Source organism: Asparagus officinalis, chromosome 6, assembly GCF_001876935.1.
Source record: "Asparagus officinalis chromosome 6, Aspof.V1, whole genome shotgun sequence".
Taxonomy (NCBI): domain Eukaryota; kingdom Viridiplantae; phylum Streptophyta; class Magnoliopsida; order Asparagales; family Asparagaceae; genus Asparagus; species Asparagus officinalis.
The window spans coordinates 11,137,525-11,153,014 of NC_033799.1; the positions used below are offsets into that span (position 1 = coordinate 11,137,525).

General features: G+C 37.9%; 2 protein-coding genes across 2 annotated transcripts; both read left to right on the forward strand.

Annotated features, from left to right (window-relative positions):
- Window positions 470-5,302, forward strand: LOC109844997 (tryptophan aminotransferase-related protein 2-like). The gene is made up of 5 exons (XM_020414179.1): window positions 470-729; window positions 1,266-1,569; window positions 3,022-3,299; window positions 3,691-3,992; window positions 4,913-5,302. The coding sequence occupies exons 1-5, from the start codon at window positions 620-622 to the stop codon at window positions 5,095-5,097; spliced, it is 1,179 nt and encodes a 392-aa protein (XP_020269768.1). The 5' UTR covers window positions 470-619; the 3' UTR covers window positions 5,098-5,302.
- LOC109845736 (AP-1 complex subunit mu-2-like) lies at window positions 8,709-15,274 on the forward strand. Its single transcript, XM_020415009.1, is given in 16 exon segments — window positions 8,709-9,024; window positions 9,472-10,076; window positions 10,160-10,248; window positions 11,506-11,560; window positions 11,628-11,774; window positions 12,100-12,162; window positions 12,273-12,449; window positions 12,530-12,633; window positions 13,435-13,542; window positions 13,664-13,760; window positions 13,858-13,955; window positions 14,055-14,196; window positions 14,712-14,834; window positions 14,949-14,993; window positions 14,995-15,006; window positions 15,008-15,274. Coding segments are annotated over 16 exon segments (2,223 nt in total). The 3' UTR covers window positions 15,050-15,274.

Sequence of the window (15,490 nt, forward strand, 5' to 3'; positions counted from 1 at the left end):
TATCCTATGTGACCACGAAAAATCTGATGTGGAAGCGGTGTAAAACTTTTCCACCTAACTTGAAACCTGCGAACAAGTTCTATATATTACTCTCTACTTCCGTCATCTTATGTTCACTCAATTTCTCTCCATCGGGAGCGAATCCAAACAGGGCCTTAAAAAAAGTACACACAGTTCAAAATCGAAGGCAACAAAAAAGCTCTACCTTTTATATAAACCCGCCATCTCTCAAAACACCCTTCAATCTCTTCATTGTCTCCTTACTGCACTTCCCAAAAGATCTCCCCTCAGGTCTCTTCCAACACCGTAAAGATTCTCCTGAGTTTCTCCACAGCACTAACGAACCCTCTAGCCGAACTCTTTGGGCCCAAAATGAGACCCAGATCGCAAAAATCTCCCAAGAATAGGAACCCACTTCCTATTTTAGGCAAAAACTTGATCTCTGATAAGGGAAATCGCCAGCTTTGGTGTCGCCGCCTCGCTCGCTGTTTATTTTGTGACGTCTTGCGTCTATAAAGAGAGTTGGGTTTTTGAAGAGAAGGAAAAAGGTGGGAGCTTTTTGAAGAGAGAGGAAGAAGAAGAAGAAAAAGAAAGCTTTTTGGAGGAGGAGGGAGGTAGGATGGTGGTGGAGCAGGTTAAGGGGGTGAAGGTTGCGGGGCAGGATATCAGCGTCAGCTCGACTAGCGGGTCCAAACCCGTTTCCAAGGACTCCATCATTAATCTCGATCAGTGAGTATATTTTTTAAAAAAATTGAAGAAGCCTTTTTTATGCATATGGTAAAAAAAAAATAAAAGAATAAATTTTGGAAGTGTAGTTATGAGTGCATCTATGGTGAGCTTCCGTAGCGGTTGAAGACGGTTATGGCTGGGTCCCACCTGATGGTTATTCAGTCTGATGACTAGTCTTAGACGTTTTTTTTTCTTTCTTTGGGTGTGGTTTTGTTGTTTCTGCAAGCAAAACCTTCAATATATTTTTTTTTCCTCAAAAATACAGGTGGCTATGATCATCATTTTTCTAAAAATAGAGTTTTCTGAGTTCTTTTGAGGCAAATTTTCCCTCTTTCCCAATATTTCCATGTAATTTATACCGGTAAATTGTTCCCTTTTTCCAGGAGAAGATATATAATTTCCAAACAAAATATTGCATTTATCTTTGTAAGGTTAAAGAAACTTTTAACTATGATTATAATGGCTTTATATGATGGTGATAATTTTCTTTTATTTTTATTTTTATTTTATTTTATTTTGCAAATTCTTTTTTGCAGTGGTGACCCTACTATGTTCGAGTCATTCTGGCGCACAATGGGAGGACAAGGAACCGTTGTGATCCCAGGATGGCAAACAATGAGCTACTTCTCGGACGTCACAAACGTGTGCTGGTTTCTTGAGCCTGACTTCGCTCTCCAAATCCGTCGTCTCCACAACTTGGTCGGCAATGCTGTCGCTGACGATCGACATATAATCGTTGGCACCGGATCGACGCAGCTGTTTCAGGCGGCGCTATACGCTCTCTCCCCTTCAGATGCAACCGAGCCCATGAGTGTTGTCTCTGCCGTCCCTTATTACTCGGTACACTCTCCTAATTTCATCAATTAAACTGAGTAGCAGTTGTTAATGAGTACAAATCTATTAGTTCGGAAATTTTAATTGCCCTCTTTATGGTTCAGAACACCTTGCTTGGATTGGGGGTGTTTGATAAGATTTGTATTCACGGTTAATTGTAGTCTTTAGAGGTCTAGTTAGCAAATGACACCTTAACAAATTTTTATTTTCCTTAACGGTGTAATTTACCCTCGCAGTGAGATCTTATCGCTACTCCGTAGAGGGACCACTTCTTTTGTCATAATCATCTATGATCTAATATACAGTTACGAGTCATATTGAGTGAAAAATGGGAATGGATGTTTTATTAAGAACGAATCGCAACTATTTAGATACCATTGATGCTTAAACCATTTGCTAATTGACTATATATGTTCAAGGTTTATGATTGCCTTTATTCCTATGATTTTTGGGGTCTGTATGCACTTTATTCTACCTCCTTTTTGGTTGCCATGTCCTATGGCTTAATGATTATTAGGTTTAAAAGTTAGTTTAGGCACACCACTATCATAAGCATTCTTAGTAGTTTAAAGTCTAACTTTCAAAGCCTGCTTCTTTGTCTGCTTTCCTCCACTGTCTTGCCTCTTTTTGCATGTGATGGCAAGTGCTCCATCATTAATTTGTTAATTAGAATTATGTCATCTAAATGTTCAACTTTGATCCTAAAACCGACCTCACTTTTTTAAACTATCAAAGCCTAAGCAAAGTAACGTGCTCATGATGATGAACGCAATGACAGTTCTTTGACTGCATCTCCACTCTCTTGTCTTGTTTCAACTAGACAACACACATGATTAGTTCTCCTAATTAAAAGTTCTGATAATAAACTTGCAACAAGTCTTCTCATTTGTCTGTTATTAACTTGAATACTAATTTTATTTCATATATATATATATATATATATATATATATATATATATATATATATATATATATATATATGAGAAAAATGGAGAAACTTGGTACTGATGTGGGCCTAATCTTGTCCCTATATCTATATTGGAGTTGGTGAATGGTGGTTGAGGCTCTATCTTCGAGGTGTGATGTAGGGGTAAGATTAGGCCACATCACTACCAGTTACTTTTAAGCAACTTGGTACCAAGGTCTCCATTCTCTCTCTCTCTCTCTCTCTTCTCTATATTATATATATATATATAATATATATATATATATATATATATATATATATATATATATATATATATATATTTCTTTATATCTTCTGCTCTGTTGATCTTGTGTTCTTTGTTATTTTTTCTCCTTTTGAAGTAAAGAATCTGATGTCTCTCATCTGTCTGCCTTCACTATGAAAACTCAAGACATGTGATCTGCAGTTATTGGTCCATATGTCTCTTAATCTGCTGACTAGTGTAATTATAACACCTTGATTAAAAAAATTAATCTGCAACATTCTTGCAGTCTTATTCAGCAGTGACCGACTACCTCCGGTCAGGACTTTTCAAGTGGGCCGGCGATGCCTCTGCTTTCACTGGTGACTCATACATCGAGATCATATGTTCTCCGAACAACCCTGATGGTTACATAAAACACCCTGTATTGAACTCCAAGAAGGGGAAGATGGTCCACGATCTCGCCTACTACTGGCCTCAGTACACTGCTATCACCGGTCCAGCAGATAACGACATTATGTTGTTCACCGTCTCTAAGAGCACCGGCCATGCTGGGACTCGACTAGGGTAAGACAATATTCTGTTGGATTAATTAAATAGTTACATCCAGATACACTGAGGATGGTGTAATTATAGTGGTGATCCTCGAGTACGCATGCCTGCAGGAGTAACCCTGAGACTACAAATTGCAGTTGTGTGGGTGTTCTTGGAATCTGTTTACTTGTTCCCTCTCAGGATTATCATTAATTACAGGGTTACCCATGTAGATACGCTTAGTCCAGAGTCACTCGTGCACTTGCACCATACCTCATGCTATCTGAACGTAATTATTCCTATTTTGTCTCGCATCCATACAGTTCAATGTGTGGGTCTGATCTAGCAAGATGAGATAGCATTTATTCCACATTATGTACATCATTATCAAACAGGTGTTGACTTTTACTGTCTCAATGAGCAGATGGGCACTTGTGAAGGACCGGGAAGTAGCAAAGAGAATGACCAAGTTCATAGAGCTGAACACAATCGGGGTGTCAAAGGACTCACAGGTTCGAGCTGCACAGATACTGAAAGTGGTTTCTGATGGGTATGAGCTCCCGGTCACTGATCCTGCAGCTAGGCTTTTCGACTATGGGAGGAGAATCCTTGGCTATCGATGGGAGAGGTTGAGGGAGGTTGCAAAGACGACGGGGATGTTTAGCTTGCCTGAGTATGAGTCTGACCACTGCAATTTCATTGGACAGCAAACTTCTGCTAATCCTGGTATATATCCAATTCTTCTCTTGAATAATTACCTTATATATATATATATATATATATTGAAACTACTAGCGACAATCAATTTAATAGTGCTAATAAATGTAGGAATCTGATTTCTTGAACTTGAAAGTCTAGGTAACATAATATGGTATGTCTACATTATTAACATATAATGAAGATATATATTCAATTTTCAGTGATTAGCATTTGCCAATAATTTGACGTTTCATCATTAATATTTCGCCTCATTTTGTACGGGGAACGGGAACAAGTGAGAATGGAATAAAGTAAGAAATGGAAATAAAGCAAGAAATGGAATGGAAGGCTCATTTCTGTTCTCGTAAAAGTGAGAATGGAGGAGGTGGAAATGGGCACATTGTGTTTGGTAGGCATGAATGAGAAGTAATGAATGAGAAGTGGGAACCCATTCTTACCAATCTTGTGTACCAAACGAGCCATTTACATGATCTAGCAGAATTATTCACTCATCGTGTCAAAAGCCCTTAGTGAAGGGTTTTCACGAAAAACAAACATGAAAAAAAATGCAAACAACCACAGGAAAAAAGTTTTAAAAACTAATAAAAATAAAACTAAATAAATTCATACTCGTCAATACATGATCTAGCAGAATTATTCACTCATCATGTCAAAAGCCCTTAGTGAGGGGTTTTCACGAAAAACAAACATGAAAAAAAATGCAAACAACCACTGGAAAAAAGTTTTAAAAACTAATAAAAATAAAACTAAATAAATTCATACTCGCCAACCACCATCAAGAACAATCTCCATCTACATTCATGTTGATTCGAACACGATGAGTCCACTTAACAAAGATAACATACCATTGATCTTGTCATTTGCTTCATTGAAAAGATTACTATACTTTGTCTAATTTTCTATTTTCGCTTGTCGGGTACTTGCAGCTTTTGCATGGCTCAAATGTGAGAGAGATGGGATCGAAGACTGCGAGAATTACCTAAAGAGTTACAAGATACTAACTCGAAGTGGTAAACATTTTGGTGTGGAGGCCAAGTATGTGAGAGTCAGCATGCTGGATCGCGATGAGACGTTTGATCTGTTTATCGAGCGATTGTCTTCACTGAAGTGAAAGCAATTCTTTTAGCTACCCATTTTTTTTTACCCTTCTCTTTACCTTTTTTTACCTTCTATCTTCAGTTTTCTGGGACTATTGCGTTCATCTTAGATGTATATGAGCCCGTTATATTATATTTTATGTACTATAATTCCTACTCGAACGTTAGTTAAATGCGGAGAAGAAAAATGCAAGCTACCCTAATTTGCACGTTTTCTGATTCCCTCTCGAGAAATAAAAGTCTTGGCGTCACAAAATTTTGAGGTTCTCTTAGATTGACAACGTACTCGAAAGATTGGTACAATGAGATTTTACTCCTCGCACCCTGTGACCAGAACATTCTACGATGAGAGTTTTGTACTAGACCAATAGTATTTCTAAGCTAATTAAATAACATTTTTTTTTTTGGAAAATAGTTCCTTTTAGGTTGAAAAAAACAACTTAATTGGTTAATAGAGAAGACTGAAGGTATTGTATGTGCTTTGTTAATATTAATTGAAGACTGAAGGTATTGTATGTGTTATTTCTTCAAATAAAACACATTTTTATTTTGCTAGTAAATGTTTAAAAAAAATTAGCCACGGTTATAATTAAGAACAAAACAAGCAATTTTATGTTAAAAAAACAAAAAAAAACATAGTTACATAGGCAATGCAGAAATGAAGGTTAAATTTTGTAATCGGATGACTTTGTCCTATGACATCCTGACTGTCAATAGGACAACAGCTCCAGTCACCTTAGCAGTCACCTTAGCAGTTAACAGTCCAGCGCTCTATCTACAGCCATCCAAATTTAGACTTAATAAAATATCTTACAAGAAATTAAACATAGTTGATAACCATAAAACTCTTCAGCGCTCCTACACCATCCAATCCGATTCAAAATGTATTTGTTTGATATATTTTTCAGAAAACTCTTTTAAGGAAAAAGCAATTAACAAGGGTAATAAGAGAACCCTGCAAATTAATAAGAAGGCAACAACAAAAATTGCAACCTTTTTTGTTTATTGTTATTGGCTGGAGTAATTAACTTTATATAGCTAATTCGACAGTGCGTGCCAAAATGAAAACTAACCTTACTCGAGCGATAAGTTTACGATGATTTACATGAGAAAAGTGTGGTTTTGATATCAACTAGTACTTACAGCCTAATTGATTACTAGTACTAATTAAGAAGCTCATTTAAAAGGCTAATGGATTGTGAAATTAAGGTGGCCGAGATTCGAATGGGCCAAATTCGATACAAATCGATACGGTATAGTCACATGACCTACTAATGGTCCGTAAATTTTCAGTGGCCCAGTTTCAAATCCATCACTTTGAGGAGACACCAACATTTTTAAAAATATCACATAACACCAAACATATTTGTCAGGTAATCCCCAACGTGACCAAAATTCTCTCACTGTTATCATCCAATTTCAGAAATTTTTGGTATTATCTCATAACGGACCATTTTTTTTCCGGGGGATTATGTGAAATTTACCCTATTTATCTTTCATTACTCAATGCATGCTAGAGTTTAGGAGTTCATTAATGTAGCGTGCGTGATGATCTTCATTTCTAATTAATCTCAAAACACTGTGTGATGAAACCATCAAGCACATAAGATAGAAAAACAATCAATATAGTAGTCCTAGTACCTGTTGGAATCTGATAGCACTTTGTGTTCTTGAACGTAAAGGTTTAGGTATATGGCATGTCTACATTAATTATAACATGCAATGAAATCTGAAGATATATTAGTAAATAAATTTTGACCTTTATGTATTAATCTTTAGGGGAAAATGTTCCTAGCCCCAAAATCAAAAAGCGAATATGCCCAACCCCCAAGCCTAAGTCAATATGTCAAAAACTCTCAACATCCACATTTTTATGCTGCTACCCCCAAAATTCTGTGCCATGTCACCAATAATTAAAAAAAAGAAAAAATTTCCGCAATGCCCTTTCCCTCTCATCTCTTTCTTCTTCCCTTTTCCTCTTCCTCTCTCTTCTCTTTCCTCTCCCCTTCACTTCTCCTTGGGCAACCCGCTGCCTTGACTTCTTTGAGCCCACTAGTATCATACATTATTTCATGTTCTCACTTACCCTCTCTTCCCTCCTCCTCCTCTGACTACATCATACATTCACCTTTCTACTTCCTCTCCTCCTCCTCCGGCAACCCCTTCCTCGATTTTCTAGCCCACGATCATACATCCACCTCCCATCACCCCTCTCTATCCTCAGCAACCCCTACCTTAGTTTTTTTGGGTCCATCATCATACATCCACCCTCCTACGCCTTCTCTCATCCCTCCTCTCCCGGCAATCCCTGCCTCGACTTTTTTGGGATTGCCATCATATATCCATGCACCCTCCTATCTCACCTCCCTTCCCTTATCCTCCGTCTTCAGATCTCTCCATCCCCTCTCATATGATCTCTCCCATCCCTCCTCCTCCAGCAAACCCTGCCTCGACTTCTTCTTCTATGTGGTTCGCACCACCCCCTCTTACCTCATCACCTCACTTATCACTTTCGCCTAGGCCCACCACCCCCTCACCGCCCTAAAACTTGTCCACACGTTTTCCTTTCTACTCCCTCTTAATTAATCTCTCAAAAGTAGGTAAGAGGACAACTACAACATGACTTAACAACGAACACATAAACTTAAAAACTAACTAGATAAGTTTAACAACCAATGGCTACACTAAACAACTAATGAAAAAGCTTAATAATGAATACATAAACTTAACAACCAACGTATAAGCTTAACAATTGACGAAAAAGCTTAATAAATGCATAAGCTTAATATTGGAGTTGGCTCAATTTCTAACTAAATTTATTACTACAATTTTCTGCATGCAGATACAATTTTGCATGATCTTTTCGGGCATAGTGCAGTCATTATTTGACTCGGAATGCTATATAAAAGTTGTAGAGGTACATGCATAGTTTACTCCAAGCTTTGAATGATAGAAATTGGAATAGTATGGATGGAGTTATGGTCAGTCAAAGTACCCTACCGAATCTGGACAGATTTGTGTATTCTCAAGCATTTTGGAAGATGAAAAGGTTAATCAAGACCTATAAAAAGGCATGCTCTCATTGTGGAGAGGTAATCAAAGGCAGTCCAAGAGTAATCTAAGTTTTCCACTTGTTCTCTTGAAAGTATAGAGAGTTAGAGTGAATGAGAGTCTCTTGTGTTGTAGAGATCTCGAGTGTTGAGTTAATAGACAAAGAGCGTGAGTGAGGGTTGTGAGGAAGTCGGCGTTGTTGGGTGTGCCATGTGTGCTTTATACCAATTTTTTGATTCCATATAGTGAAGTATCCTCCGAGCTCTGAGCTCAACCCGTGGTTTTTCCCATTTGGGTTTTCACGTAAATCCTTGTGTCCATTCTTTATGTGATTATCTTTTATCTTTTTGTCATTAAGAACAAGAACCTGAAGTGTTGTTGAGAAGTTTTACGGTTCGTCAACACCAACAAGTGGTATCAGAGCGAGGTTGTGGTGTTCTTAATAGCTGAAGACAAGTCAATAATCGGCGGTGTGAAGGTTGAGTTGAAGCCATTCGATGGGCGAAGTAATTTCACACTATGACAGCGTAAGATGAAGAATATCTTGATTCAGTAAGATCTACACATGTGCATTATGGGGGTTGAGCACAAGCCTGAGACGATGTCTATGGAGGCTTGGAACAAGGCAGGCCTTAAGGCAATGAGCTTGATTGAGCTGCACTTATCCGACGAAGTCACCTACAACGTGATGGAGGAGACTACCGCAAGGGGCACATGGGAGAAGTTAGAGAATCTCTACATGGGAAAGACTCTCTCTAACAAGATTTTCTTAAAAGATGATTTGTTTAATTTTCGTATGGAAGATGGAGATGATATTATGGAGTATCTTAATGTGTTTAACTGTTGTATAACGGATTTGTTGAGAGTGAAGGTCAAGTTTGAAGAAGAGGGTAAAGATTTGCTTTTGCTATGATCCTTGTCGTCGTCATTCAAACATTTCTGGACCACACTCATGTTTGGCAAGGAGACTATTCGGTTTGAAGAGCTTGTTCAAGACATCATCTCCCATGTCAAAATGAACAAGAGCACGAGAGTTGACTTGAAAAATGAAGGCCTACTCGTCAAGGAGTTGAACGATCGAGGTCGATCCAAGTAGAAAGGTGCCAAGTTGGATAACCGCGGGAGATCTAAATCTAAGAGCCACAAGGATAAGGAGTGTTACTACTGGCATAAGAAAGACCACTTTAAGAAGAACTGCAGAAAGTTCAAGACAGATTAGAAAGAAGGGAAGAATTCTGAAACCACCTCTATGGCTGGAGTTACCACGGAGAACAGTGTCGAGCTTCTTTTAGTTTCGTCAGGTAAAACCATTTCTAATTCTTGGATTCTTGATTCAGGTTGCTCTTTCCATATGTGTGCAAATAGGTTTTGGTTCGACACATATGAAAAGAAGGATAGAGGTGAAGTCCGCATGGGGAATAATGTCGCGTGCAAGGTCATCGGCATTGGCACGGTGAAGGTGAAGATGTATGATGACATCATTTGCACTTTCGGCAACGTGCGACATATTCCTGCACTCAAGAAAAACCTAATTTCTTTGGGCACTCTAGATGCAAGTGGCCTCACCTACTCCTCAAGCGGAGGAAAGATTAAGATTTGTAAGGGCTTGATGGTGATCATGCAAGGAGAGAAGCTTCCCAACAACTTGTACAATCTTCTAAGAGATACTGTCTCAGGGGAAGTAGTCGTATCCACAACTTTCAAAGAGGACTCCATGACTAACTCTGGGGAAGACTCGACTCATCTATGGTATCTTCGTCTTGGCCATATGAGTGAGCGGGCTATGGAGGAGCTGCACAAGAGAAAGCTGTTAAAGAACATGGAGACTTGCAAGTTGGATTTCTGCAAGTATTGTGTACTTGGAAAGCAATGCAAGGTCTCATTCAAGCTTGCAAAAAAGGAGAATCGTACAAAGGGGATTCTTGACTATATTCACTCCTATGTATGGGGGGGGCACCTACAAAATCTCATGGTGGTGTTCGCTATTTTGTCACCTTCATGGATGACTATTCGCGAAAACTTTAGGTCTACTTCATGCGGAATAAATCTGAGGTCTTTGAGAAGTTCAAAGAATGGAAGGCAGAAGTAGAGAACCAAACTGGACGGAAGATCAAGTATTTATAAAGTGACAACAAAGGTGAATATCATGATGGGAGGTTCCTAGCGTTTTGCAAGCAAGAAGGTATTACGCGACACTTTACCGTGAAGAAAACTCCATAGCAGATGGTGCGATGGAAAGGATGAACCAGACTTTCATAGAGAAAGAAAGATGCATGAGACTTCATGCATGATTGCTCGAGTCTTTTTGGGTTGAATCTGTTAACCATGCTACCTACTTGGTTAATCGGTCACCGTCTAAGCTTCTGAACTTTAAATGTGCCGAAGAAGTATGGTCGGACAAAGAAGTTGACTATTCTACTCTGAAGGTTTTCGGATGAAAGGCATATGTTCATATTCCGAGTGACGAACAGAACAAGATGAAGCCAAAGTCACTCGAGTGCATTTTTCTCGGTTTTGAGAAGGGAGTGAAATGCTACAAACTGTGGGATCCAAAAAATAAGAAGAAAGTGCTGAGTAGATATACCGTGTTTGAGGAAAGACTTGGAGCTGAAGCTAGTGACAAAGATGAGGATCGTGAAGAGAATCATTGTCATACTAAATTTTCTTTGTCAAAGGAAGGTTATATTCTAGAAAATCAAGCTGAGGTGGAGCAACACGATGAGCAGCAACAAGCCGAAGAGGTTCATGCAGAACCTACAAGCATAGCACAATCAAGACAGAGATGAGTCATCAAGCCTCCTCAACGATTCGGATGGGAAGATGAAGTCTGCTATGCACTCTTAGCTAGCGGAGAAGATCATTCTACTTTCAAAGAAGCCATGGAAAGCGATGAGCGACAAGAATGATTAGATGCTATGTCGGAGGAGATTCAATCTCTCCATAAAAACTTCGTTTGGGAGTTAGTTCCGAAACTGCAAGATCGTTCTACGTCTTTCTCATTTTTTATGTACCTAAATATTAATGACATGCTTCCACAGTATTCATAGCCCAATGCGATTCTTCAACTTTCCTACGCCACCCATTCCGATACAAAGTGTACTTGCGCATGATAGCATGAAAGTTACCTACCCGAATAATAGCTTCATGACAATTTTACGCAGAAAAAGTGTGATTTTGCTGTCAACAAACCTTCTAAAGGCCCATCGTAGAGTTTTCTAGTAGACCACAATTAAATGGGCCGGGCTCCGATGGCCCATTTCACATTTTGAGCTCTCTCTCTCTCTCTTCTTCCATCAGACGAAGACGAAGAAAAGATGCCACTATCACAGAAAATGGCGAATCGAGTCTGATCCTTGAAACCCTAACCCTAGCCCTAATCTCAATGTCCAAGCCGAGAAATTCTTTGGCAAATTGATCGAGAAAGAGGTTTGAGTTATTGAGTTCTATAATGAAATTGAATTGGAATTGATTTTTTTTTTTTTGAAATTTTTAGGGGGATCCAGAGACTCAAGATCCAGTGGTGTATGATAAGGGAGTGAGTTACATGTTCATTCAGCACAACAATGTGTTCTTGATGACGGCGTCGAGGCAGAATTGCAATGCTGCAAGTCTTCTATCGTTTCTTCATCGTGTTGTCGACGTGAGTTTGATTTTTTATTCCAATAATGTGTGAATTTTTTTTTATTTTTCATTTTTGCTGTTTTCCATGTAAAAATGAGCATCGTTTGGAGTTGATTGATACAATTTAGTGCATAATTTTTCTGGTTCACATGAGGATTAATAAAGAATTGTTTTAAATTTTCGGATACAAGCAATGGTTAACGGAGTGAGTTACACGTTAATTCTACTGGTTCACATGAGCAATTGGAGAAAGTTGAGCGAGACATCATGCTTATATAATTTTTATTGATTTCGATGAAGTTTTAAATTTATCGAGTTAAAGGAAGTTTTTTTTTTTCATGCAGGTTCTTAAGCATTACTTTGAAGAGTTAGAAGAGGAGTCACTTAGAGATAATTTTGTCGTGGTGGTATTAAGATGAACCTTCACATTTCCCCCTTCATCATTACTATAATGAAAAATATTTTTAATTATTTTTGGTTTAACTACATAAGCGCGCTTATTTTTTGGTTTGGCCAGTATGAGTTACTTGATGAAATGATGGACTACGGATACCCACAGTACACAGAAGCGCGAATTCTGAGTGAGTTTATCAAGACAGATGCATACAGGATGGAAGTAACACAAAGGCCTCCAATGGCCGTGACAAATGCAGTGTCCTGGCGAAGTGAAGGGATACGCTACAAGAAGAATGAAGTAGGTGTGTTTATTTTAAATGGTTGATCTTATTTTAATTAGAATTGTGGTATTTAAGGAAGTGATTCCTGTCCTCTCAGGTGTTCTTGGATGTTGTAGAAAGTGTTAATATTCTCGTCAATAGCAATGGGCAAATTATTCGATCTGATGTTGTTGGAGCGTTGAAAATGAGGACATATTTGAGGTACACTGTGACTTCTTTGTTTTTTATTTTTACATGTGTAAAACACTATGAATTTTGGAACGAAAATGAGCATCATATTTTCTCACTAACGAAAAGTATCTCCAAAACCTAAAGTTGAGGATCACTTCTATATGTGTATGTTTCTGTAGGCATACATATATTTAGTTATACATGTATACTCGTACATATTTAAGGAAGAACCTTAATATATATTATAATATCAAGGAAAAAAGAGAGAAAGTTTATACTATTTAGAAAATTTCATTTAATGTGATTTTTTTCCCAAATGGCCTGACACATTATGCATGCATGTTCTCCAAGCAAATTGAGTGCAGAGATATGTAAGTGCCCATACAAGGGATTTAGATGGAATATTCTTAGTATATTCTAACTAACTTTAATAAAGTTGCTTATGGAAGGAGGAATCTTGTCTTGAGTAATATAATTTTGAGAAATTGTGACATGCGCAAGGAAAGCTAAAACATACCAGCTAGAAGTAGCGGTAGGATTCCTGGTTATTGGAGCAAACATGGACTAGAGATCTGTCTAAACAAACATGGATATAAGGAATTAAAGTGGATCTAATTATGGTTAATTTAACCAAGAAGACCCATGATAACGCTGAGTGGGTTTAATTTTAGAAAAGAAATCATGTCCGACCTAAACATCTGGGATACATGCTTTATCTGTTTGGCATTAGTGATGCACATCATGACAAACAATTGAAGTTTTCGTTTAATATGTGTTACTTGGTTTTAACTCTATTTTACTTATTTATGATTATCATTGTATGTGGTATAGTGGGATGCCTGAATGTAAGCTTGGACTAAATGACCGAGTGCTTTTGGAGGCCCAAGGTCGAGCTACAAAAGGAAAAGCTATTGACCTTGAAGACATCAAGTTTCATCAGTATGTTTTCCCCCTTTCTCTCATTTTTCAGTCATATCGTGGTCATTGGTTCGATATTTTTGGGAAATTTTCATATGTTTTATTTTCTTAACAGTATTATGGCCAATTTTTTCTGTTTTAGGTGTGTACGGTTGGCCCGTTTTGAAAATGACAGGACAATATCCTTCATACCACCTGATGGTGCTTTTGATTTGATGAACTACAGACTTACTACACAGGTTTATTTCTTGCTTATGTGCATCTACCCATTCATAAATTTCCTTGTTTGTAATACACATAAACTTCTTAACCCATCTTTATGTTACTCCCTATCAGGTAAAACCTCTTATATGGGTGGAGGCCCAAATAGAGAGGCACTCAAAAAGTCGTATAGAGATCATGGTGAAGGCAAAAAGCCAGTTTAAGGAGCGAAGGTACGTTTGTTCACTCTTGTATTATTAGAAAGATCCTTATTTTACATCATATTGCTCCTTGTTTTCTGCCCTTATATGCGTAACTGAATCTTCCTGCAGCACTGCAACAAGCGTGGAAATTGAAATTCCTATACCCGCAGATGCCATCAATCCTATTGTGCGGACATCCATGGGATCTGCTGCATATGCACCTGAAAAAGATGCATTGATCTGGAAGATTAAATCTTTTCCTGGTGGCAAGGTAAGTTTTCTACTAATAAATCCGTATAATTGGCTGCATACTATTTTAATTGGATAGGATACAATTTGGTTTAGTTTAGCAATTCCTGTGTTTTGGAAATTTACATGGCTGTTCATTTTTAGTGGCCTCTTCAAATGTCAGACTTTAAACATTAGACTTGACTCCATCAGCGTTTTACATTCAAATATTGTTTACATCAGCATTTGTTTTCAAACAATTGTAGCAGGTTAGGGAAAAATAAAAGAATTGTATCTGGCTTAAGGGTCAGATCTTCACCAAATTTGGATAGTGATAAATAATCCTTTACTATGTTTTGTCTGTATCATCTGTTATAGATTTGGATGTCCCTATTTTAGCTATTTATTAAGTCAGTGACACCTTCCCCTATGGAAATTCTGTAGCTTTATCTTGATTGTTTAGGGGATTTGATGTTTTCTTTCTTGTTGTTGGTACATGAGCGTCAAAAAAATGTGCTTGCTTTGCATCTTTACATGGTTATGCAACTATTTTCCTAGGAATACTTGTCACGGGCAGAATTCGGTCTTCCTAGTGTACCATCTGAAGATTCAATGCCCGATAAAAAAGCCCCTATTCGTGTCAAGTTCGAGATCCCATATTTTACTATTTCTGGAATACAGGTATCCTACCTTCATCTTTATCATTGAATCCATCATTTTATCATGAAGTATATTAACCTTCAAGAAGATTTATTCATGTACTAATGTCAATCCTCAAACTGTCGGCTTTCTTAGGTTCGTTACCTGAAAATCATTGAGAAAAGTGGGTACGACGCTTCTTCCGTGGGTAAGGTAGCATAACCATGGCCGGAGAGTATGAACTGAGGCTCTTCTAGTGAAGTCCATTCTGCTGTTGTTTTTTCTTTCTTAATTTTGTCAATACCTTTAATTTCTTTATTATTTTGGGCAGCACAGCAGTTGTTTGTAATGGCTCAAGCCTAGTGGGGAATTTCTTTTGTGCATAAAAGAGCCCTATGTATATTCTTTGTTTTCTTCTCCCTTTCCTTTGTACTTGAATGGCAGGGTTGTTTGTTTAATTTCTGTGATCTATTTGTTGCTGATGGAAATATTTTATCATCTATTTGTTACTTGCGGCTTGCAGTAAGAGCATCTCCAACAGCTTCCCCATCTTCTTGAAATACTCAATTTTGGGGAATATAGAGCTTTTTTTAGCATCTCCAACAGCTTCCCCATCTTCTTGAAATACTCAATTTTGGGGAATATAGAGCTTTTTTTTGGTTCAACAGATTCCCATATCATTCCCCAAAATAGGGAAG